This window comes from Balaenoptera ricei, chromosome 3 (genome assembly GCF_028023285.1).
Source record: "Balaenoptera ricei isolate mBalRic1 chromosome 3, mBalRic1.hap2, whole genome shotgun sequence".
Classification (NCBI taxonomy): domain Eukaryota; kingdom Metazoa; phylum Chordata; class Mammalia; order Artiodactyla; family Balaenopteridae; genus Balaenoptera; species Balaenoptera ricei.
The window spans coordinates 165086983-165111161 of record NC_082641.1 but is presented as its reverse complement, the minus strand read 5'-3'; the positions used below and the strand labels follow the sequence as shown (position 1 = coordinate 165111161).

The 24179-nt window shown below is 40.1% G+C and overlaps 1 protein-coding gene and 1 pseudogene across 1 annotated transcript in view; both read left to right on the top strand.

Annotated features, from left to right (window-relative positions):
* The first annotated feature begins 67 nt into the window (after window positions 1-67).
* Window positions 68-635, top strand: LOC132363958 (60S ribosomal protein L7-like; annotated as a pseudogene).
* Window positions 636-2981: 2346 nt separating this feature from the next.
* CANX (calnexin) overlaps window positions 2982-24179 on the top strand; it is a 31308-nt gene continuing 10110 nt past the window's right edge. The window contains exons 1-8 of the mRNA XM_059917908.1: window positions 2982-3159; window positions 19412-19588; window positions 19865-19938; window positions 20391-20449; window positions 20919-21060; window positions 21500-21581; window positions 22088-22280; window positions 23700-23889. Coding sequence (XP_059773891.1) covers window positions 19415-19588; window positions 19865-19938; window positions 20391-20449; window positions 20919-21060; window positions 21500-21581; window positions 22088-22280; window positions 23700-23889 — 914 coding nt within the window. The 5' untranslated portion in view covers window positions 2982-3159; window positions 19412-19414. The remainder of the gene's footprint in view (window positions 3160-19411; window positions 19589-19864; window positions 19939-20390; window positions 20450-20918; window positions 21061-21499; window positions 21582-22087; window positions 22281-23699; window positions 23890-24179) is intronic.

Here is a 24179-nt window from a genome sequence, read left to right as displayed (position 1 = left end):
AGAAGGAAAAGCCTTAAGAAACAAGTGGAGGGATTTTACAGAGCCTGAGATCGAGTACCTGAGAAAGAAGTTTGCCCAAAAGATGCTTCAAAAGGCAAGGAAGAAGCTTATCTATGAAAAAGCTAATCACTGTCACAAGGAATATAGGCAGATAGAACTGAGATTCAGATGGCAAGGCTGACAAGAAAAGCGGCAAGTTTGGTGTACCTGCTGGACCCAAATGGGCATTCCTCATCAGGATCACAGGTATCAATGGTGTGAGCCCAGAGATCTGAAAGGTGTTACAGCTTCTTCGTTTTCGCTGGATCATCAACGGCACCTTTGTTAAGCTCAGCAAGGCTTCAGTTAACACTTGAGGATTGTGGAACCACATATTTCATGGGAGTACCTGAACCTGAAGTCAGAAAATGAATGCATCTACAATTATTGTTATGGCAAAATCAACAAGAAGAGAATTGCCCTGACAGATAACACTTTGCTCCATCCCTTGGTAAATATGGCATCATCTACATGGAGGATCTTATTCATGAGATCCATACTGTTGGAAAATACAGCTTCCTGTGGCCCTTCAAATTATCTTCTCCAGGAGGGCCCAGATCAGCAGATCTAACAGGCTTATTAGATGGATGAACTGAGGTGTGTCTACCATGATTATTTTTGTAATCTGGTCAGTTAATAAACAGTGACTGATTTCAGACTATAAAAAAACAAAAACTCATTCTGCAGGGATTTGTCCTCAACTTCTTCTTAAGAACATTATGCTTTAGCAGAAAAACCCCTAGCAAGATTCTTGGCAGGACAAGTCCTACAGTCCTGCTCTGTCTTGGGCCCAGACCCAGGATTCCCAGGATCAGCTAAACCTGAATTCCCTTTTTTTTTAGGGGCTCTATACTTTACCACCAGTCACTCAGGCTCATACTCTCATCGTTGCCTTTGGTTCTTCTCTTTCCCTAGCCTCCTGAATCCAGTGAAGCATTCTTCAGCATCAGCATTTAATGCTTTTGTTTCTATACACCCTGTCATTCCCTAATTCTGCCCTTTAATCAACTTCAAGAAGTGGCTTCCTAACCAGCCTCATAGTGGCGGCGTGCAGGCTTCTCCACGCGGTGGCTTCTCTTGTTGCAGAGCACGAGCTGTAGGCACGCGGGCTTCAGTAGTTGTGGTGCTCAGGCTTAGTTGCTCCTCAGCATATGGGATCTTCCCGGACCAGGGATCAAACCTGTGTCCCCTGCATTGGCAGGCGGATTCTTATCCACTGCGCCCTGGAATAATATTAAAATAATGCTTCCCTAGGGAATTCCCTGGTGGTCCAGTGGTTAGGACTTGGCTTTTTCACTGCCAGGCCGGGTTTGATCCCTAATTGGGGAACTAGGATCCTGCATACCACATGGTGCGGCCAAAAAAAAAAAAAAAAAAAAAAGCTTCTCTAAATATCTAAATCATTTAAACTATCTCCCTACAGACTCCTTGGCTAGGTCCTAACCCAACTCTGGAGCTGACCGATCTCCTGTTACTTTCTTGAACACCTTTCTCCAGCCAAAATACTCTCGTACATGGTGTCCCCAAACACAATACCCATTTTCCTGCCTTTGCGTATGCCATTCCCTCATCCAAAGAAACCTTTCTCCAAGTCTCCACCTATAGAAATCCTGCATATCCTACCAGGCCCAGCTCAAGTCTTACCTATTTCCCAGTCCATTCTAGATGAAAGCAGTTCTTCCCAACTCAAAATCCCATTAAATTCTCTTTAGTACCACCATCTTTTAGCAGTTACCTTTGCTGCAGTAGCTCTTTTGCTCACATACAGTTCCTGTAACTACATTTTAAGCTCATTGTTTGGAACCTGTGACATCCAGAACATCATTTTGCCTCGAATATCCACTTCCCCACGTAAAAAGGAAGCAAATGCTCTTAACACAAATTTGGGGGATGAGAGTTGGAGAATACGAAACTCATGCAAACACCAAACTCTTGACTTTTCATTTTCCCTTCCAGATGGCAGGAGGGAATAAAGCTGGCTCCTGGGGTAGTTGATACACCTACTGATTCTAGTTTTTCCCAGCCTAGCATTCAGCCTTTGGGTATCCAAACAAATGGAAGACAGAGACCAGGACCTATAAAGGTCTAGAAAAACCATAAACCACTTCCATTTTCTGAGGTTCTCAGTATACTGAAAACTGAAGATGTGCTAAAAGTGAGTTACAAAAATTGTGGTGTGTTTGAAATTTTTCCATTGCACCATCCTTTTCTTTCAATCCTGTTGTCAGTGTATTTTTGTGCCCTCTATGTCTAATGTTACTTAAGGAAACATGACAAATTGAAAGTTGAAATAACCTTGGAGGGTAGTGTTCTGGACTGTATTTGATGTTGGGTAACAGGGTGGCCTCAGGCTGCTGGGCCCAGAGCAGTGACTCTGCAGGAACGGTGGAGCCTGGTTACACAGCGTGGTGCAGTCGACCTCAGGCCAGACTTACGGAGCCGTGACGGGTTCCGTCAGCGCCGCGCACTCGCTGCATTGGGGACCAGGCCCTTCCCGATATCTCACCGGACTTCCCACCCCTTCTTGCCAGCTATCATTTGCCCCTCCAGAGAAGGAAACGGGATACCAGACCCCGAGACCCGGGTCCAGGCCCAGGAGGGGTCGGAACCACAGCGACCAGGATGCAACGCAGGGCAGCGGGCCCAGTAACGAACGAGGGCAACAAGGCGCGGGAACGCCGGCCCGGCCGGCCCCGCCTCAGGGCGCGCGCCCCGGGCGGTACTCCATTCTGCCGCAGCCCGACCCCTTCCCTCCCGCCCAACCAACGGCCACTTCCTGCCTCACTCCCAGCCAATCCCCACACTCCACGAAGAATAGCCCTAGGGGGCGTATGGGAAAGTGCAGAGAGCGATGGTCTCATCGACCAACCGAATCCCGGAGCTTGCGCGGGGGGGCGGGATTTAGCGCTGGCCGCAGCTACTCAGGAGCGAGGGGCGGACGCAGGGCCGGGCTTCGTGCAGTGAGGCTCGCTCGCGCGGCGGTCGCGGCAGTCAAGGCCTCTTGGTTTTGCAGCACGTGACGGTTGTGCTGCCTCAGCCGCTGTCTTTACTGCAGCGCGGGGCCAGGTGTGCGGGCGGGAGGAGGCGCGGGTGCCGCCGGCGGTCCCCCTGAGGCTCGAGGTGAGACGGGAGGCCTGCTCATGTTCTCGGGCCTGTGAGGACCCCTGGGGGCCTGGGTACGCGGCGCCGCGGCCGAGGGCCCGAGGAGCCGGGCGTGGCCGGGGCCGAGGGGTCCGGCTGGGTTTCAAGAGCTCAGGCCCAGGCGGACGCTCGGGCCGTGAGGGGCGAGGCCCGAACCTGGGCCGCCTGAGTTGGGGAGCCAGGCCCAAGCCGCGCCGGCGGGGTCGGGAGGCGTGGCAGGTGCCCTAGAGCCTCTCTTGACCTCTGGGAAAGCTAACTGCTCCTTCTGGCTTTGCTTCTAGGGCTTTCTTAAACCTGTTGTTGGCTGCTTGTGAAGCTGCGAGGTGTTCTGGTGTAACCGGGTAAAGGTCTGGAATAGGACCGGGCCTAGTCGGTATCCCTAGTAGTGGGGAAGGGTGATAGTGGGCCGAGAGAGAATGTTTAGGATTAGCATTACAGCTTCAGTATTTGAAAATTAAAACCACAAAGTGAAGACTGGACTCTGGTAGCCTGACGAGTATGGAGAATGTGCTAGAACACGCAGTGGTTGAAAAATTTCAGTCCTAACATTTACATCTATTCGGGGATGGGGTGTAAGTAAGCTAGTAAATTCACAGGATTTTTAAAGTAGGAAAGCTCCCAAAAGCTCTCTGTGGGCAGGTTGTTTTACAGTGGAGGAAACTGAGGCCCAGAGCTCTGAATGATTGGCTCAAGGTCATGCGATTAATTTTATGATCACGTTGGAATTACTGTTGAGGCAGATTTGGTGTAGTTGTTAAGGCTAAGCCCTGATTCAGTCCTTCATCAGCCATTTGTTGCTATGTGAACTTGGACAATTTACTTCCCCTTTGTGCCCCAGTTCTCTCCAAATAATGGATATAATACCTGGTGGAGTTGTTAGAATTAAATTGTGTATAAAAAAGGACTTTAACTGCTTGATAAGCGATTGAAATAAATTGTTATCGTCTGAATGATGTTGGTCCACTACACCAGCATCCTACTTTTTGAGTTGGTTAAGTCCTGGGACCTAAAGTCACATTTATGGAGATAGGAGGAAGAAACTGATTTAGTGGATTAACTGCTGGGCATGACACAAGTGAATGCTGGCTGAAGGAAGTTAAACTGAGCTGAATATTAAAAGGTTGGGAGGACAAAGGTGAGCCACAGTTAGGCTCTTTACGTCTAATTTAGGAAATGGAACATTTTGCTTAATTTATTAATAAGTAGAGTTGGTGGGTTGGGGGGAGGATTTTATTTTTTTTGGTTTAGTTTTTTTTAAGGGAGGAACTGTATTGATCTTAAAATCATTCTGTACCTCAGTCTTTTGACAGTGCTGTTCAAGGGCCATGAATAAAATCACTGCTGAATTGTACATTTGCTATAGTTAGAGCAGAGGTAAAAGATGGTGTGGGGAGTACACAAGCAAATAAGCGGGGGAACTGATTATGAGATGGCCAGAATGAACTTTGTATTGGAGTAAATGTGTCGCACAACAAACAAATTTTCTGACCTATCTAATAATGGGTGTTAGCATCCCTTCCTACCTTACTATCTTAACTCAGCAGTTTCAACTAGCACATTATCTTTCAAGGACCTCGAGGGGTAAACGTTTTGACGGAAGTTGTTGCTGCAGTTTTGGCAATCATGCTCTTGCATCCTTTCAGTTACAGAGTTCACTTTGCCCTGAGAGATAGCTTAAGGGGATGAAGTGACAGTTGGTAAGCATAAATGCAGGCTCAAGAGACTTGAATTCCAGGCCCAGCATGGTAACTAGCTTAATGAACTACGTTGATTTTCACCTCTTTAAAATGGGAATGAAGAGAGCCCTGGGTACTTTACCAGGAGGGACAAATAAGATGGTGAACATGAAATTACTTTGAATGGCATAATGAACTGTGCAAATAGAATTGGCAGCTCATAACAACTCCTAGGAAATAATAAAAGTGCGTGAACATAGTTATAACCTATATAGCTTACCGTAGAACTTTGTCAGTAAAGTGTAGGTTGAATGCTTTGTTAACTAAAACAGATGTGCCTTTAAATTAAGCTTAACTGTGAGCTGTGAAAATTATTTGGAGAATTTTGTTTTTTAAATAATTTAGAATCTTCAGCAATGTTTTGCGTATCCACATCTTAAACCTACTTAGTTTATAGGAGAAAAGAAAGTGCTATGGAAAAATAGATTTTAATGTTCCTGTCAGTGAAAAGCAAAATTCAGAACTGTAAACTAGGCAGTAGTACATATCTGTTTTTAAGTGGATGATCATTTACAATAAAGACCACTTTGAATGTACTTTTTTTCTCCCTTTAAGTGCTTCTATATTTTGACTAGATGCACATGTAGTAATATCAGAGGGACAGAAAGTAGTAGTATTAAAATGGTTATCTGTGGCTGGAATCAAATTCCTTTTAAGTGGTTCCTTTTCAATGTAAGACTTCAAATTTCTTATTGCCTTAAAACTCAGGGTTTTAGAACCATCAAAACTTAAATGGTGTCACTGGGCAATACCTAGTAATAGTAGATATCACTGCTAATGTTGCATTTACTGTAAGCCAAGTACTGACATAAACACTTAACATGCATTTTGTTTATATAGCAATCCTAAGAAGTACATAGTGTTGTTATTATCATTTTAGAGATGAAGAAACTGAGACCCTGAAGTTGTTAAGTAGCCGATTAGGGATTGTGACTTCTGAGTTCCTGCTCATAACACTATTCTATGTCTAACTGTGACCTTGGACAGCTTATGTAACTTCTCTTAGCCTTAGTTTTGTCGTGTGTCACATGGGGATGATAGAACTTCCCGGGGTTCTTCTGAGGGTTAAATTAGACAATCTAAGGTAAGACTTAACATTTTTTAAAGGGTATATTGGGACTTCCGTGGTGGTCCAGTGGTTAAGACTCTGTGCTCCCGATGCAGGGAGCCCGGGTTTGATCCCTGGTCAGGGAACTAGATCCCACATGCATGCCGCAACTAAAAGATCCCGCATGCCGCAGTGAAGATTCTGCGTGCTGCAACTAAGACCTGGCGCAGCCAAAATAAATAAATAAATAAATAAATATTAAAAAATAAAAGGGTATATTAACAGATGAATGGATAGCCTACATGAAAGAAAGACTGCCTAATTTTTTATTACACACTGCCTTTTTAAAAAAATCACTTTTGGGAATTCCCTGGCAGTCCAGTGGTTAGGACTCAGCGCTTCCACTGCAGGAGGCCGGGGTTCGATCCCTGGTTGGGGAACTAAGATCCCACAAGCTGTGCGGCGTGGCCAAAAAAAAAAAAAATTCCCCCCAGAAACCTAGAACACCAGCTAGGTCACGTCTCCTGTTCTTCTTTCTAATTTCTCATGGATCAAAGGAATTAGAGGTGAAATTTCCTAACTACTTTTAAGAGGTAAAATTCCACAAAGGAAAGCCCCGAACCAAATGGTTTTAACACCAATCCTTCACAAACTCTTCTAAAAAATAGAAGAGGGAACACTTCCCAACTCATTCTATGAAGCCAATCTTACCATGATACCAAAACCAGACAGACTTCACAGGAAAAGAAAAACATAGAACAGTATCCCTTAAGAAAATAGATGCAAAAATCCTCAAAATGCTAGCAAATGGGATCCAGCAACATATAGAATTATAGGGCTTCCCTGGTGGCACAGTAGTTAAGAATCTGCCTGCCAATGCAGGGGACACGGGTTTGAGCCCTGGTCTGGGAGGATCCCACATGCCGCGGAGCAACTAAGCCCGTGCGCCACAACTGCTGAAGCCCGAGCACCTAGAGCCTGTGCTCTGCAACGAGAAGCCACTGCAATGAGAAGCCTGCGCACTGCAACAAAGAGTAGCCTCCACTTGCTGCAACTAGAGAAAGCCCGCGTGCAGCAACGAAGACCCAATGCAGCCAAAAGTAAATAAATAAAATTTAAAAATTAAAAAAAAAAAAATTATACACCACCACCAAGTGGGATTTATCCCAGAAATGTAAGGTTGGTTCACCAAACTATAATAAAGAATGTAATATACTGCATTAATAAAGGACAAAAACCGCATGATCATTGCAGTTGATAAAGTGCAACACCCTTTCATGATAGAAGCACTCAATAAACTAGGAATAGAAAGGAACTTCTTCAGCCCTCTTAAGAGACAAATAATCCCTTCTGTGGGATTCCTTCTGTTCCTCTTTCTAATTTCTCATGGATTAAAGGAATTAGAGGTGAAATTTCCTAACTACTTTTAAGGAACAAAGTCTCACAAAGAAAAGCCCAGAACCAAATGGCTTCACTGGTGAATTCTACCAAATACTTAGGGAAGAATTAACACTAGTCCTTCACAAACTCTTCCAAAAATACAAGAGAGAACACTTTCCAACTCATTCTATGAGGCCAATATTACCCTGATACCAAAACCAGACAAAGACTTCATAAAACCGTAGACCGGTATCTTTTAAGAAAATAGATGCAAAACTAGACTAACTTGAAAATATTAAAGTTTAAATTTAATTTAAAAATAATTTGAGCCTCCCTTTGTTTTAAAGATTTTTCTTTCTGAATGGACCCTTACTGAGCATAAAGATTCTGCCAATGAGAGGTGACAAATGTAATATTTCTTTAGTATTTGCCCATTCCTAAAGTTGATCAATTTTGGATTTGTTAAAATTCAATGCAGAATGTGTCTGTTTCCGTTAAAGAGAATATTTTGTGTTCAGTTGAAGTCTTGTACATTATTGAATGTGTATAGTAAAATAATATGGAGTGTTTTTAGAATGTGTGCTGAGAACAGAATTATTAACCAAAAATAAGTTAAATTTGGGAGAATTCATAAAGAAAATTGGTGGCAGAGCAGGAAAAAAGAAAATCACAGATAAACAGGGATATTTCCCTGTCCAAATGCTATAATTGTATATACACCCGTTGCAAGGAAGAGTTAAAGACGAAATCATAGAATATAATCAGAGGAAAGCTAGTTTTTCTTGTTACATAAAATCATTCAGCTTTGTTGAAATACAGGAGGTGTACAGGCACAGTTACACCTTTTGGCCCATTCTGGGAATTGAAAATGTATTCACTGTGGTTGTACTAATTTTGTGTCAAAGAACAAACCATTTGGGAACTCCTATGAGGTACTGGACTCTGATAGACTTTGTATTATCTTTTTATATTTTCACAGCAAGCCTTTGAGCCACTAATACTACTAGCTACATTATAAAATAGGGAAAAAAGACTCATGGAAATTCAATAAGCTGACCAAGGCCACAAAGGATCAGGAAAGTCTAGAACCCAGCTTTCTCTGACTTGACAGTTCACACCATCACATACACCATACTGCCTTTTGTATAAGGAGTTCATTTTCTGAATCATCAGTTTTTAAAATAGAAAACTTCCATCTCTAGAATTCAAGACAAATTCACTCTTTGAAAAGTTAAAAGAGTGAACTGAAACATTAAAGGTGAGTAGATTAGTTTCTCTTGAAGAATCCTGACTCAGATTTTGAGAACTGGGCTTTTTGCTCTGTCCTTGGCAAACTGAGAAGCAAGTCAGAAGTCATTTATATTATTTATAAATGTATATTACAAATGTGCATATGTTTAGCTCCTGTTTTCTTGGCTTTGTGTACATTTGTCTATGTGATCCCAGGGGGTAGAGCTTCTCTGACTTGGATATAGGTTGATAATTATATTTTATCATTAAAAACAAAACACTTATTAACTGGAAGGAAGGGAGTAAGAGGTTCACTTTTCTAATCCAACTCATTTCTGAGTCTTCCTTTGTACTTCTATGCTTTAGAATTTAAAGCTGGTTTCTAGAAAACTTTGATCAAGTCTAAAGAACCATCTATACTGATCCAGTAATACATTTCTTAAAAGAAGCTTTTAATTTTGAAATAATTATAGGCCCGCAGAAAGTTGCAAAATAGTACAGAGAGGTCTCTTGTGCCCATCACCCAGCTTCCCCCAATAGTAGTATAGATAGATAACTATTGTAAAATATCAAAACTAGGAAAAAATTGCACTGGTACAGTCTACAGACCTTATTCAGATTTCTCCAGGTTTTATATGCCCTTGTGTGTACATAGTTATGTGCAATTTTATCATGACACTAATTCATTTTTGAAATTTTTACTTTTTTGACACTTTTTTAATAGAAGGAAAATACTCAAGCTAGAGCGTTAAGTGGTACTAATATACCTATGTGCATTTTTTTCTTAGTTAGATAAAAGGTTATGAGTTTATTTTGATATTATCCTCCCAAAACCCCCAACATTTGATTAATAGAACTAATACTACAGAATACTCATAAACTCTGAAAACATGGGCAAATACTTTTTATGTTTCCAGACTTTTTTTTTTTTTAATGAATTTACTTATTTATTTATTTTTTGGGTGTGTTGGGTCTTCGTTTCTGTGCGAGGGCTTTTCTCTAGTTGTGGCAAGTCGGGGCCACTCTTCATCGCGGTGCGCGGGCCTCTCACCATCGTGGCCTCTCCCGTTGCGGAGCACAGGCTCTAGACGCGCAGGCTCAGCAATTGTGGCTCACGGGCCTAGTTGCTCTGCGGCATGTGGGATCTTCCCAGACCAGGGCCCGAACCCGTGTCCCCTGCATTGGCAGGCAGATTCCCAACCACTGCGCCACCAGGGAAGCCCTCCAGACTTTTTTTTAATAGATTTTTTTTTAAGTATTTATTTATGTCTATGTTGGGTCTTCGTTTCTGTGCGAGGGCTTTCTGTAGTTGTGGCAAGCGGAGGCCACTCTTCATCACGGTGCCACTCTTCATCACGGTGCGCGGGCTTCTCACTATCGTGGCCTCTCTTGTTGCGGAGCACAGGCTCCAGACACGCAGGCTCAGTAATAGTGGCTCACGGGCCCAGCTGCTCCGCAGCACGTGGGATCTTCCCAGACCAGGGCTCCAACCCGTGTCCCCTGCATTGGCAGGCAGATTCTCAACCACTGCACCACCAGGGAAGCCCAATGTTTCCAGACTTTAAGGACACCCTATATAGATCGATCCTTAAGGTTAGAGACTTTTTTTTTTTTTTTTTTTAATCCTTGGTAACTAGTTGACACTCATGGAATTGACCACTATCAGCAAACATTCATTTAGTTTCTGACATGTGCTGGGTTTTCAGATGGGCATCAGATATATTCTGCTTTAACCCTTTGTAACGCAGAATTCCGACAGTTTAGTCGTGACTGCCAGAAAACAGTCTTGAACTCTGCCACCCAGCATTTATTAAAAGTCCAGTTGCGAGAATTCACTGGTGGTCCAGTGGTTAGGACTCGCCGCTTTCACTGCTGGGGCCTGGGTTCGATCCCTGGTGGGGGAACAAAGGTCCTGCAAGCTGTGCAGTGGGGCCAAAAAAAATAAATCCAGTTGAGAGATTTATTGATGAGTATTTGAAGGAAGTGCAGTCTGTTCACTTCTCTAGAACCTAGAAATTTTAAGTTGTATTTGTAGATCAAGTTCTGGATCAACAGAAATCAGAACTTGGACTGTATAGTGTTGGCCCTCATAGTATTGGTTTTATTGACTTAGCCTTTGCTCTAGTTAAGGGATATTGTAAGATAAAGCCACACAAAACTCACATTTACATATAACTTAAGGGTATTTTTAAGGAAAGTTCACTTCAGTAGACTCATAAATATTAAAAGATTTTCTTGTTCGTGGTTTTGATTTTTAATTGCTGGCTCTCCTGGAGGTCTATGCCTGTAAGTAATTTGTAATTTGGCCAAGACAGGAATTTAAATGGGCCTACTGTGAGACAGTTTGTGGCACTAAGTAGCTTAGTCATGAGTTAGACATCCACCCAGCATTTGCACCCTAGCTCAAAGGGGCACTGCTGTAGAGTAACAGTCTTGCAGTGATAAAAAAATTAGAGCGAGAAAATGGCTCTTGGAAGAAAACCAGGAAATGAAGTGCACCAAGAAAATGATGGCTTTCAAGTAGAAAGTAAAAGTATGGGAGAAACTGCTATAATGGCATTCAGGAATATGAGAAATCTTGTACTAGAAGAGCTAATGTAGCTTAGTGAGCATAAACTGTGAAGTAGAAGGGACTTAGAAAATGTGGTAAATGTTTATTTACTGCTGGAAAGTTACTCGGTTTAAAGGTACCTAATTTCTTTATTCACTTTTATTCCTGAGCATTCTGGATCTAGGAATCACTTGCTCTGTGGCCTTGGGCAAGTTGGGGGTGGGGGAGATGTGCTCTTTGTTTTTTAAAAGCATTATTGGTTTGTTGTTGAGCTACTTGTTACGTATTTCCTATTGATAATCTTAGAAATAGTGGGTGACAACAGAGAAATACGCTCCCTGCTTAGGAGTCTGTAAATGTTAAGACAAATGAAGAGGTTTGTTTTTTTTTTTTTTTAATATTAATTTATTTTTATTTGGTTGTGCCGGGTCTTATGGGCAGCAGGTGGGCTCCTTAGTTGTGGCATGCGAACTCTTAGTTGTGGCATGCATGTGGGATCTAGTTCCCTGACCAGGGATCGAACCTGGGCCCCCTGCATTGGGAGCATGGAGTCTTAACCAATGTGCCACCAAGGAAGTCCTCAAATGAAGGGTTTTAAAGGGAGAAAAAAGCTTCTGAAATCTTTTTAGACACTAAAATGTGAAAAATCATTTTGTGTTTCTAAGACAAAAGCAGTATAGAATTACCAAGTAAGGTATTGGGAGACAGGAAACTTGGCCTCTGATCCTGATTATGCCAGTAACTGGTTTTTGGCAAATCAATCACATTTGGTGCATAATAATGGAACATCTTTTAAAAAAAAATAAACTAATTTTTACAGAATAGTTTTGGATCTACAAGAAGATTATAAAGATAGTACAGAGTATTCCCATATAACCCATACCCAGTTTCTGCCATTATTAACAACTTAACATTAGTATAGTACATTTATTATAATTAATGAACCAATATTGATAATTACCAACTAAAGCCCATATTTAATTCAGATTTCCTTTGTTTTTACTTGCTGCCCTTTTTCTGTTCCATGATACCACATTACATTTAGTCATCATGTCTCCTTAAGCTCCTCTTGGCTGTGACAGTTTTTTAGATTTTCTTTGTTTTTTGATGACCTTGACATATTTTGAGGACTACTGGTCAGATTATTTTGTAGCATGTCCCTCTATTGGGATTTCTTTGATATTTTTCTCATGATGAGAGGGAATATGGATTTTTGGGAAGAAGACCACAGAGGTTAAAGTACTGTTTTCATCACATTGTATCAAGGGTACATACTATCAACATGACCTATTACTTTGGATGTTGACCTTGATCACCTGGCTGAGGTAGTGTTTGCTAGGTTTCTCCACTGTAAAGTTCTTGTTTTTCCCCCTTTCCATACTGTGCTCTTTGGAAGGATATCAATATCACTATGTGTAGCTCACACGTAAGGAGTGGGGGGTTATGTTCCACCTCCTTGACAGTGGAGTATCTACATCCGTTACTTGGAATATTTCTTCATGGGAAATTTGTCTCTTCCTCATTTATTTATTTACTCAGTAATATATTTGTATTGTATAGATTCATGGGCATTTATTTTATACTTTGAGGTATAATCCAGTACCACTTACTTTGTTGCTTGTATTGTTCCAGCTTTGGCCATTGCTTTTTCTTGTGTTCCTTTGACATAGCCCCCATCACTGTGGGTGTTTTGTTTTTGTTTTGAACACTTCCCTTTCTGGCACTACAAGATGCTCCAGGCTCGTCTTGTATATTTCCTGCCTAATCCTAGAATCAGCCAAGGAACACTGTTTCCTTGTATTGGAGATGATATTGGAAACTAAGATCCTTGCTACTAGGTGTATTTATTGCTACTGGGGTGTAGCAGTTTCTTGTATGCCCTCTTAGCTGACAGAGCAAGGAAATATATATGTGTATACTAACTGGTATATATGCACATATCTATAAATACTTCTCTGTGTAACCCTCTGTATATTAAGATAAACATGAATTCATACTATAGTCTCTCTCGCCCATTACAATGAGGATTATTTTAGTCTCTTTCCCTTGCTTATCTGTAAAATTCACACACCCAACACTGAAAGTGGCTCCCACAATCCATTTATTTAGTTGTTCAATTCTGATATACATATATAGCAGTATCCGAATTGTTAACCTGTGTATTCATGTGAAACAACTTACTCAACTTGAACAGTGCTTTTGTACAGTCTGGTTTTACAGACTCCACTCACTTTCCTGCGTTACTTAGGTTAACATCTTTTCCCTCCACCCCGTTCAGTGAGGTTGTTTTGTATATTTGTAATACAGTTAGATTGTTTTGTCACATCCTGTGTGCTATCCTTGGATCACTCAACCTCTTCAATGATTTTTTAAAATTTTCATACATGGGGCTTCCCTGGTGGCGCAGTGGTTAAGGATCCACCTGCCAATGCAGGGGACACAGGTTCGAGCCCTGGTCTGGGAAAATCCCACATGCCACGGAGCAACTAAGCCCGTGTGCCACAACTACTGAAGCCCGCACACCTAGGGCCCATGCTCCACACAAGAGAAGCCACCACAGTGAGAAGCCTGCGCACTGCAACAAAGAGTAACCTCCCTCGCTGCAACTAGAGAAAGCCTGCACGCAGCAACGAAGACCCAATGTAGCCAAAAATAAATAAATAAATAAAATAAGTTTAAAAAAACATATTTAAAAAAATTTTTTTTCATACATGAAGATTCATTCTTTGTGCTATAAAGTTTTTTATGGGATTTGAAAGATGGATAGTGTCATGTATCCATAATTATAGCATCATATAGAATGGTTTCACTGCCTAAGAAAGTCCCCTGTGCTTATCTATTCAACCTGACCCCCTCCCCTGAACCTCTGACAACCACTGACTTTTTTTTTTTGTTTTTGGTATCTAGAGTTTTGCCTTTTTCAGAATGTGATCTAATTGGAATTCTATAGCATGTCGCCTTTTCAGACTGACTTCTTTCAGTTAGCAGTAGGCATTAAAGATTCATCCAAGTCTTTTTTTGGCTTGATAGCTCTTTTTTTTTTTTAATTGAAGTATAGTTTATAGTTTATTTACAATGTTGTGTTAATTTCTGCTGTATGGCAAAGTGATTCATTTTAGATAGCTCATCTTTTAATTTCTGAACAATGTTCCATCGTATGGGTGTACTACAGTTTGTTTATTCATTCCCCTACTGAAGAACATTTTGGTTTCTTCAAGTTTTGGGTGCTTATGGATAAAGCTGCTAATTGCGAGTGCGAGTTTTTGTGCATTCGTAAGCTTTCAGATCAGTTGGGCGAGTACCTGTGAGCATGATTGCTGAATCCTGTGGTAAGTCTATAGTTAGCTTTGTAAGAAATTGCCAAACTATGTTCCAGAGTGGCTGTACTATTTTGGATTTTCACCAGCAGTGAAATGAGAGTTGCCGTTACTTCACATCCTTGCCAGTTTTTTTAATCTTAGCCATGCTAATAGGTGTATATTAGTATCTCATTGTTTTGTTTTATTTTATTTATTTTTTTAAATTTATTTATCTTTGGCTGTGTTGGGTCTTCGTTGCGAGTGGGGGTTATTCTTCGTTGCGGTGTGCGGGCTTCTCATTGCGGTGGCTTCTCTTGTTGCAGAGCATGGGCTCTAGGCTCGCGGGCTCAGTAGCTGTGGCTCAAGGGCTCTAGAGCACAGACTCAGTAGTTGTGGTGCATGGGCTTAGTTGCTCTGCAGGATGTGGGATCTTCCTGGACCAGGGATTGAACCCCTGTCCCCTGCATGGGCAGGCAAACTCTTAACCACTGCGCCACCAGGGAAGGCCTTCGTTGTTTTAATTTGCAGTTACTTAATGGCAAATGATGTTTGATCTTTTCATATGCCATCTGAATATCTTCTTTGGTGAGGTATCTGTTCAGATCTTTTGCCCATTTTATAATTGGGTTTGTTTTCTGATTTTTAAAAAATATTTATTTTTTAATTTATTTGGCTGTGCTGGGTCTTAGTTGTGACATGCGGGATCTTTAGTTGCGGCATGTGGGATCTTTAGTTGCGGCATGCGGACTCCTAGTTGTGGTGTGTGGGATCTAGTCCCCTGACCAGGGATCAAACCCAGGCCCCCTGCGTTGGGAGCACGGGGTCTTTTTTTTTTTTTTTGGCTGGGTTGGATCTTTGTTACTGCACGTGGGCTTTCTCTAGTTGCAGTGAGTGGGGGGCTACTCTTTGTTGTGGCGCACGGCCTTCTCTTTGCGGTAGCTTCTCTTGTTGAGGAGCACGGGCTCTAAGTGTGTGGGCTTCGGTATTTGTGGCTTGCGGGCTCTAGAGTGCAGGCTCAGTAGTTGTGGCGCACTGGCTTAGTTGCTCTGCGGCATGTGGGATCTTCCCGGACCAGGGCTCAAACCTGTGTCCCCTGCATTGGCAGGCGGATCCTTAACCACTGCGCCACCAGGGAAGTCCGGGAGCGCGGAGTCTTAACTGCTGGACCACCAGGGAAGTCCCTGTTTTCTTATTGTTGAGTTGTGTTCTTTGTACATTTTGGAAACCAGTTCATTATTAGATATGTATTTTGCAAATATTTTTTCCTACCTTGTTTTGTTTTTTAATTCTCTTAAGTTTCTTTCATAGAGTTGAAGTTTTACATTTTAATAAAGTTCAATTTAACTTATTTTTTCTTTCACGTATCTTGCTTTTTTTTAATTTTAAAAAATTTATTAAAAAACAAAACAATGGTACAAAAAGGTTGAAAGTAAAAGAGTTGGAAAAGATATACTGTGCAAATAATGTACCTTGCTTTTGATGTTGTATTGAAAACTCATCGTCAAGCCCAAGATCACTTAAAATTTCTCCTATGTTTTCATCTAGAAAGCGTAATAGCGCAACATTCTTTTTGGACTCCATTTGATATAAGGAGTGTGGGTAAGAGGATTGAAATGAGGGCGGATTTTGTTTCTTGGTAATATTGGATTTTCATTAATGAAGCAGAGAATTAAGATCACTTTAAAATATATTGTCTTGAATTATTTTAAGTATGACCAGGTCTTTAACAAAACTTGAAATGTTTGGGCTGGCTTCATAGTGGCTCTTGGAACTAGACCCGTTTGCTGTAGCGGTTTCTCGGGAGTATTGGCAAATTACAAATGTTGAAATAGCATATGTAAAACTAGCAGTGGCTTAGGATCATCAGTGCACAGCTATGAGAATCGGTTTACCATGGTTTGGCAGTAATGGTTCCTCCACAGCTTTAACAACCCTCTGGATAATGCAAAAGTTAACAGATATGTGCCTTAGACTTCTGAAAAACTGGGTCCTGCAACTCAGGGTGTAGGGGAAATGGTGGTGGAGAGAAGTGCATTTCCTGAAGTTTGCTGGAGACTCCCTATCCCTTTGTTGTTCCTGACAGGGATGGTAGCCTTCTGCTACCTGAAAACTGTTTTCCTTTCATTGGGTCATTCTGCCTCCCCCACACAGATGCCTCCTTTCCCAGGATCTTTGGTCCACCAACCAGGGCTAGCTGTTCTGCAGTTGCACTTTCCCTCACTAAACCCTACCTGAATCCCCTATTCCAGACCGCTCCCTTTAGTACCCTTACTGACTAGTCTTCCTGTCCTGTCTCTGTCACACCTCTTCAGTATTCAACTACATTTTGTCTAGCGTAATAGAAATATGGGATATGAATTCTTTGACTTTTTGGTTGTGATAATGAGTAAATGATTGGGTTATTTTCATTTTACTAAGTCTTAGTTATTAATATGTAAAGTAAAATGAGAGTAATACCTCAAGGGAGGTTTATGCGAAACAGTGTGCCTATGTGAAAGTGCTTTTATTAACTGGAAAACAAAGCACAAATTGATTATTCATAAACCCTAATCATTGGTTCTCAAAGTGTGATTCCTGAGCTAGCAGCCTTTGCATCCCCTGGAACTTGTTAGAAATGTGAAGTCCCAGCCCACATCTACTGAATCAGCAATTTTTTAAATTTATTTTTAATTTTTAAAATAAATTTATTTATTGTATTTATTTTTGGTGGTGTTGGGTCTTTGTCGCTGCGTGCAGGCTTTCTCTAGTTGTAGCGAGCGGGGGCTACTCTTCGTTGCGGTGCACAGGCTTCTCATTGCGGTGGCTTCTCTTGTTGCGGAGCAAGGGCTCTAGGCGCACAAGCTTCAGTAGTTGTGGTAGGCTGGCTCAGTAGTTGTGACTCGCGGGCTCTAGGGCACAGGCTCAGTAGTTGTGGCGCACGGGCTTAGTTGCTCCACGGCACGTGGGATCTTCCTGGACCAAGGCTCAAACCCGTGTCCCCTGCATTGGCAGGCGGATTTTTTTTTTGAATTTTATTTATTTTTTTATACAGCAGGTTCTTATTATCCATTTTATACATATTAGTGTATATATGTCAATCCCAATCTCCCAATTCATCCCACCACCACCACCACCCCCACTACCCCACCCCCAGCAGGCAGATTCTTAACCACTGCGCCTCCAGGGAAGCCCATGATTTGTTTTAAAAAGCCCCTTGATGCATGCTCAAGTTTGAGAAGCACTGCCTTATATAAAATTATGCTTAACCTAAGGACAGTTGTATTAGTCTGCTTGGACTGCCGTAACAGTACCACAGGCTGGGTAGCTTAAACAACAGAAATTTATTTTCTCAGAGTCTGGAGTCTGGAAGTCCATGATCAGGGCATTGGCAGAGTTGGTTTCTGGTGTGGACTTTCTCCTCGGCTTACAGAGGGCCACCATCTTGTTGTGTCCTCTCACATGGACTTATTACCTCTGTGCACACGGACTCCTGGTTGTCTTCATCTTATATAGATTCCAGGCCTATCAGATTAGGGCCCCAGCCTTATGACCTCTTTTAACCTTATTACTTCCCTAAAGGTCCTATCTCCAAATATTACATTGGGAGTTAGGGCTTCAACATGTGAATTGGGGGAGGGGGGGAAAGTTAAGCCCACAACAGCAATATATCAACAAATTAAAAATTATTGAGAAAAAAAAATCAGTCTTACCTTTTTAAAAGGGTAAGTAGTTAGCTCATCTCCCTGATTAGCTTTTCCTTGAGCAGCGGTGTTCCAGCATCAGTACTTAGTCTGGATTAATCCACTGGTTTTGTGCTTCATTTAATTACTACTAGGCTTACCACATTTTGTCTTTTAAAAAGTTTTAACAATTGTATGCATTATATTGTTTTAGCTATGTTTTGGGCTAATTTGGTTTTGTAGCTTATCCCTGGGAACCCAGCTACCATTTATAGCATTGTTTCTGTGAGGACTTGGGAGTTGTTCGAGCCCTGATCTGGGAAGATCCCACATGCCGCGGAGCAACTAAGCCCGTGAGCCACAACTACTGAGCCTGCGCGTCTGGAGCCTGTGCTCTGCAACGGGAGAGGCCACAACAGTGAGAGGCCCGTGCACTGCGATGAAGAGTGGCCCCCGCTCACTGCAACTGGAGAAAGCCCTCGCACAGAAACGAAGACCCAACACAGCCAAAAATAAATAAAATATAAAAAAGAAGACTTACCATCTTAACCATTATTAAGTTCAGTGGCATTAAGTACATTCTCATTGTTGTGCAGCTTTCACCTCCATCCATTTCCAGAGAGAACTCTTTTCGTCTTGGAGAATTGAAACTCTATACTACCTACTACCAAATATTTTTGTGCATCCATGTGGCTCAGTTTTTATATCTTTAGATCTGCGGTTTTGGGAAAAGGACCGACTACCATTCATGACAGTCTAATACAATACATAAGGCACTTACAGGCTTAGAAAATAAGAGGTAAAGATAGCTGGTCCGTGGTTTAATATATTTTTTTGTTGAGCCTTAAAACACTAATTTAAAACCATATCTACACTTGATGGTCTTTGGACAAGAGCAGCAGCATCTAAATTAAGTGTTTAATGTGAGGCTAGTTAGCTCCTCTGTTACTTCATTGTAATGTTTTAACTCATTTGAACTAACCTGTAAAAGGGGCTTTGTCCATTATAGAGCTCTTTACAAATGCAGGAAGTTAGTTTGAAATTGTATCTGAACACCCTGAATTTGTGTAGCCAACATGATATTCTGTATGGGGACACCTGTTTATGTTTGAGCTTTATTTTGAAATTTTTATTGAAGTTGAATCTTTTAACTAACTGATTTTAGGAAAACTGCTTTATCATTCTGGGTTCACTTTCTTTATCTGTAAAATGAAATACAATAAAGTTCTGATTTGAAAGCCTTAATTTTAAATAAGAGAGGGGTTAGTGGTCTTACAAAATTTTTAAAAGGAGGTGATACATTTAACTGTACCCTTTTTTATATTTAGATCATGGAAGGGAAGTGGTTGCTGTGTGTGTTACTGGTCCTTGGAACTGCTCTTGTTCAGGCTCATGATGGACATGACGATGATGTGATTGACATTGAGGATGACCTTGATGATGTCATTGAAGAGGTAGAAGACTCAAAACCGAAAGCAGATACCAGCACTCCTCCATCTCCAAAGGTTTGAAGTGGTCTTTGAATCTATTCATTTTGCCTCTTGAGATTATCAGAGAATGAAGGTAAATTTTGGATCCTTATCACAGGGAAAGCAAAATTGGCTAAAATTTTTATTGATCTCTCTGTCAGCCTTTGTTATATTGTCCCAAAGATAAGTTATATGGATTGAATTCAAGGGCCAGCTATGAAAGTTTGAAAGCAAACCAAGAGAATAGATCCTACTGAGAAAGGAGTGTTGCTGAATATTTCAATTCTTAATTCATTTTTATATTTAACACAGGTCACCTACAAAGCTCCAGTTCCAACAGGGGAAGTGTATTTTGCTGATTGCTTTGACAGAGGAACTCTGTCAGGGTAAGTGTTTCTTAGGGGAAAAAAATCTTAGAGGCAGACATCATATAAATATGATGGAATAGTGTATTCCTTTTTGGATATTATTTTATATAGTGAAATGTCTAACTATTTTATATGTTTGTCCCATTTAGGAAAATAGTGTTTTAGAACATGTGGTTCTTGCTTCCATTTCTTTTCCCTTCACCCTGTGTTTTGTTCTATGAGAAAATTGTTTTCTCTTGAGTCTTAAAAGGTGAAATTATTTCATGGGTTTGGTACTTTTTCTTACAGGTTTTTGAGTTGAGTACAATATATTATCACTACTTGAATGACACATTTAAAAGTTGAAAGTAGAGTGGTTAGGTAGGCTAAGAAGAGCTGGATAGTTCCTGTTTTTATTATTGTTTACATTGTTTCTTTTTACAGGCCAACTATAATTTGAATCTTAATTTAGGGGTATGTCTTAATTACAGGTGGATTTTATCCAAAGCCAAGAAAGATGACACTGATGACGAAATTGCCAAATATGATGGTGAGAGTTGCATTTGATTTAGATATAATAGCAGATTGAGGTTTGATGTATTTCCATAGTATCTCCCAAGACTAGTTTAAAAGGAGTATGTATACATTTTAAGATTTTTCATTGGAAGTTTGCTTTCTTTGTGTGTCCCATTATATTTTATAGGGTTAGACCTGTTTAATGTTTATTTTTACACCATAAAATGGAAAGAAAATTTATTACCCATGGTGCTGTATTTTGGAAATGGAAGGTCTTTTCTAGGCATTGGTAGAATGAATGTGCTATAGGTTTTTAAAAACCATATCCTAATATTTGTCAATTATGTGTGTTTAATATTAATAGACCAGCTCTCAGAGGTAAATGGAACATGTTAAACATTTGTCAGTATGATGGATTTGCACAACTTGGAGTTTTGTTTGTTACGATTTCAGGATCTTCAGAGGTGTAATTAGGGAGTGGGACCTTTTTTGTTGTCTTGCAGGAAAATGGGAGGTAGATGAAATGAAGGAAACAAAACTTCCAGGCGATAAAGGACTTGTATTGATGTCTCGAGCCAAGCATCATGCTATCTCTGCTAAACTGAACAAGCCCTTCATCTTTGATACCAAGCCTCTCATTGTTCAGTGAGTGAAACACTTGCTTGATAGACCCTTTCTAGGAAGAGTGAAGACATTATATTATAAAACTATTACTCTATGTAAAAAAAAATTATGAGAATAATTACATGCTACAGTAGGAATTTTAGGATGTATTTAAGCATCCTGTAATGTAACATTTTTTTCATGCCCAGTAAATTATTTTGAAATAAATCAGCTATTTTTCCTACTGATAGCAAATGAACTTCTGGATTTTGCAAACAGTATTTACTGGGAATCTGCATTAAGATTTAATTTTCTTTTACTTATTTAATTTTGGGGCATTGGTTAAGTATAACAGTAGAAAATGGAATCTTCACATATGACCTGTGATAAAACATGTGACCAAAGTGGGGGAAAGGGAAATAAATTAAGAAATTTGATCTTTCAAATGCCATATGGTCTCTGCCTTTCTCTCTGAAATTAGGTATGAGGTTAATTTCCAAAATGGAATAGAATGTGGTGGTGCCTATGTGAAACTACTTTCCAAAACCCCAGAGCTCAACCTGGTAGGTACTTGCTATTTCTTTATGTGGCCACCCACAGCTACCTTTTAAGAATCTCAAGAGAAAAGGAAAGAAAATTTTCTAAGACCTGTGAAAATAAGGCCGTTTCTCCTGCTGTTGAAATATTTTGGAGGTTGGAAATACTGACTTTGACATTTCTGTGCTTTTTATTTGAAATGTAAATTTCAAAGCTGTTTTGTTTTATTCTTGGTTTCTGTCCTGTGTAATTTTTAGTTTTAGCAAACTTATTTCTTTGTTTTATGAAAGAAGCAGTAACTATCTAGGTATATGCATTGTTTTGTGTTTTTAAGCACTTTCATACATTCTTATGTAAAATTTTCCAGTAATTTCTGGTTATTCCTTTTCACTGGTATCTATACAAACCTCATAAATGAATAAACTTTTCCTTTAATAGGACACTATTTGGGATTTTATAAGAGGACATATCACACTTTTGAAAGGTTGCTTTTCAACACTTTGAGTTACTTAATCCATTTTTGTTTCTGAAGGATCAGTTCCACGACAAGACCCCTTACACGATTATGTTTGGTCCAGATAAATGTGGAGAGGACTATAAATTGCACTTCATCTTTCGCCACAAAAACCCCAAAACGGGTGTATATGAAGAAAAGCATGCTAAGAGGCCAGATGCAGATCTGAAGACCTATTTTACTGATAAGAAAACACATCTTTATACATTAAGTAAGAAAAACTACTAATAAATTTTGGGTTTTATGGCACTACACATTTATCATCCATTTAATTTAAAGATTGTAAGGCTGCAAGTAAGAATCTCTGTTGACTTAGTATCTTAGTAGTCAGAAGAACTTAATTTCTCAGCACTAAAACATCTCTTCCTTAGGTTGAATTGAGAGCTAGGGTTTGAAACAATTTTAAGAATAAGCTTGTATGTCCCATAAAGAGCTTCTTTGCTTGATCCTCACCCTTCATTTCCTCCCTTTGTTTATTGTTGATGGGATGTTAAGTTATAGGACATACAGTAGAAATATGTGTACAGTTTTTTTCAAAGTATCTTCTAGTTGAACTTGTTTGGATGCTCCAACACCTAGACAGTTGAGTTTCATCATTTGGACATTGGAATGGGTCTTTTTATTTAATGAAGTTTTTCCTGCTGCTTTGAGATCACATATAGACATGCCTCTGTTCCTAAAGAATGCAATAACCTTTCTTCTTTATAACAAAAGTAATATATATTCAGCATAGGAATTTAAAAGGAAAAAATAAGCAAAAAGAAGACATTTAAAATTATCTGAAATATCAACACTGTGATATGTATTTGACTATATGTGAATAAACATGTATATATGTATAGACACACATGTAATTTTTATTAAAAGTTAAGTGTGCTATATTTCACTTTTTCTCTTCACAAAAGCATGAGAATCTTTCTGTGAGAGTACATACCATTGATAACCTTCATTGTCATTGAGGATAGCAGCATAGTACTCTGTCATTTTCCATAGTATTCTGGATGTGCTGTGACCTAGTCAGTTGCCTATTAGGCATTTAGATGTAGGATCCAGGCTTTAGCATAATTCACACTTAAGATACCTTTATGGATTTAAAATTATGTTTGCATTCTTCACTGGATTCCAGAAGTACAACCTGAGTAGACACGTGGTTTAATAAACCACATGTAATTGAAATTTTGTGTAATTTGAAATTTTGGCAACATAGTGGTAATACCAACTCAAAAAATGAGGAAATGGGCTTTTTCTGTTGGGGGACAGTTATAATAAATAAACTTATTTGCCTGTTGACTGGTGTGTAACCATTTGTGTCAAACCAATATTGCATTAGTTTATGTACCTTTGGGTTTTTTTGATGTTTTTCATGTTCATACATGGAATCTTTTGGTGTGTAAAAATTTTACCTGTCATTTGTTTTAATTCCTAAAAACCTGAAGAACTAACATTTACGACTTACAGATAAGGAAAAAGCTTGCTAACTTGCGTAAGGCTCTATGACCATGTTCTAACGCCCAAGGTCTTTACTCCATGCTCTGCTATCTGTTAGAAATATGATTGTTTGTGTTGTGGTAAAGAGAGCTTGGGAATGAGTGGCTAATTAACTTTTTTAAATTGCATTTAATTTTTTCAGTCTTGAATCCAGATAATAGTTTTGAAATATTAGTGGACCAGTCTGTTGTAAACAGTGGGAATCTGTTAAATGACATGACTCCTCCTGTAAATCCTTCACGTGAAATTGAGGACCCAGAAGACCAGAAGCCTGAAGATTGGGATGAAAGACCAAAAATACCAGATCCTGATGCTGTCAAACCAGATGACTGGTGAGTGAGTCTTTGGGACCTGTCTTTGAATGCAGTGGAGCATTTCATACATTCCATTTGGCTTGAACAATTGAATGGTGGTTGAAATCTGATAATTTGGATAATCTGTGATGCAGTCTAAATGTTAGGAAAAATGTAGACTACTATAGCTGAAAATAGTAGTGACCACCTAGTGATCACTAGGGCCATCGTGATCATCTGGGCTGCCTCATACCATTTTACAAGCCACCAAATGCTGAAACTGATGATAGAGTTTGCCTGTGGTGACACGGTTGGTTTGTGGCAGAACC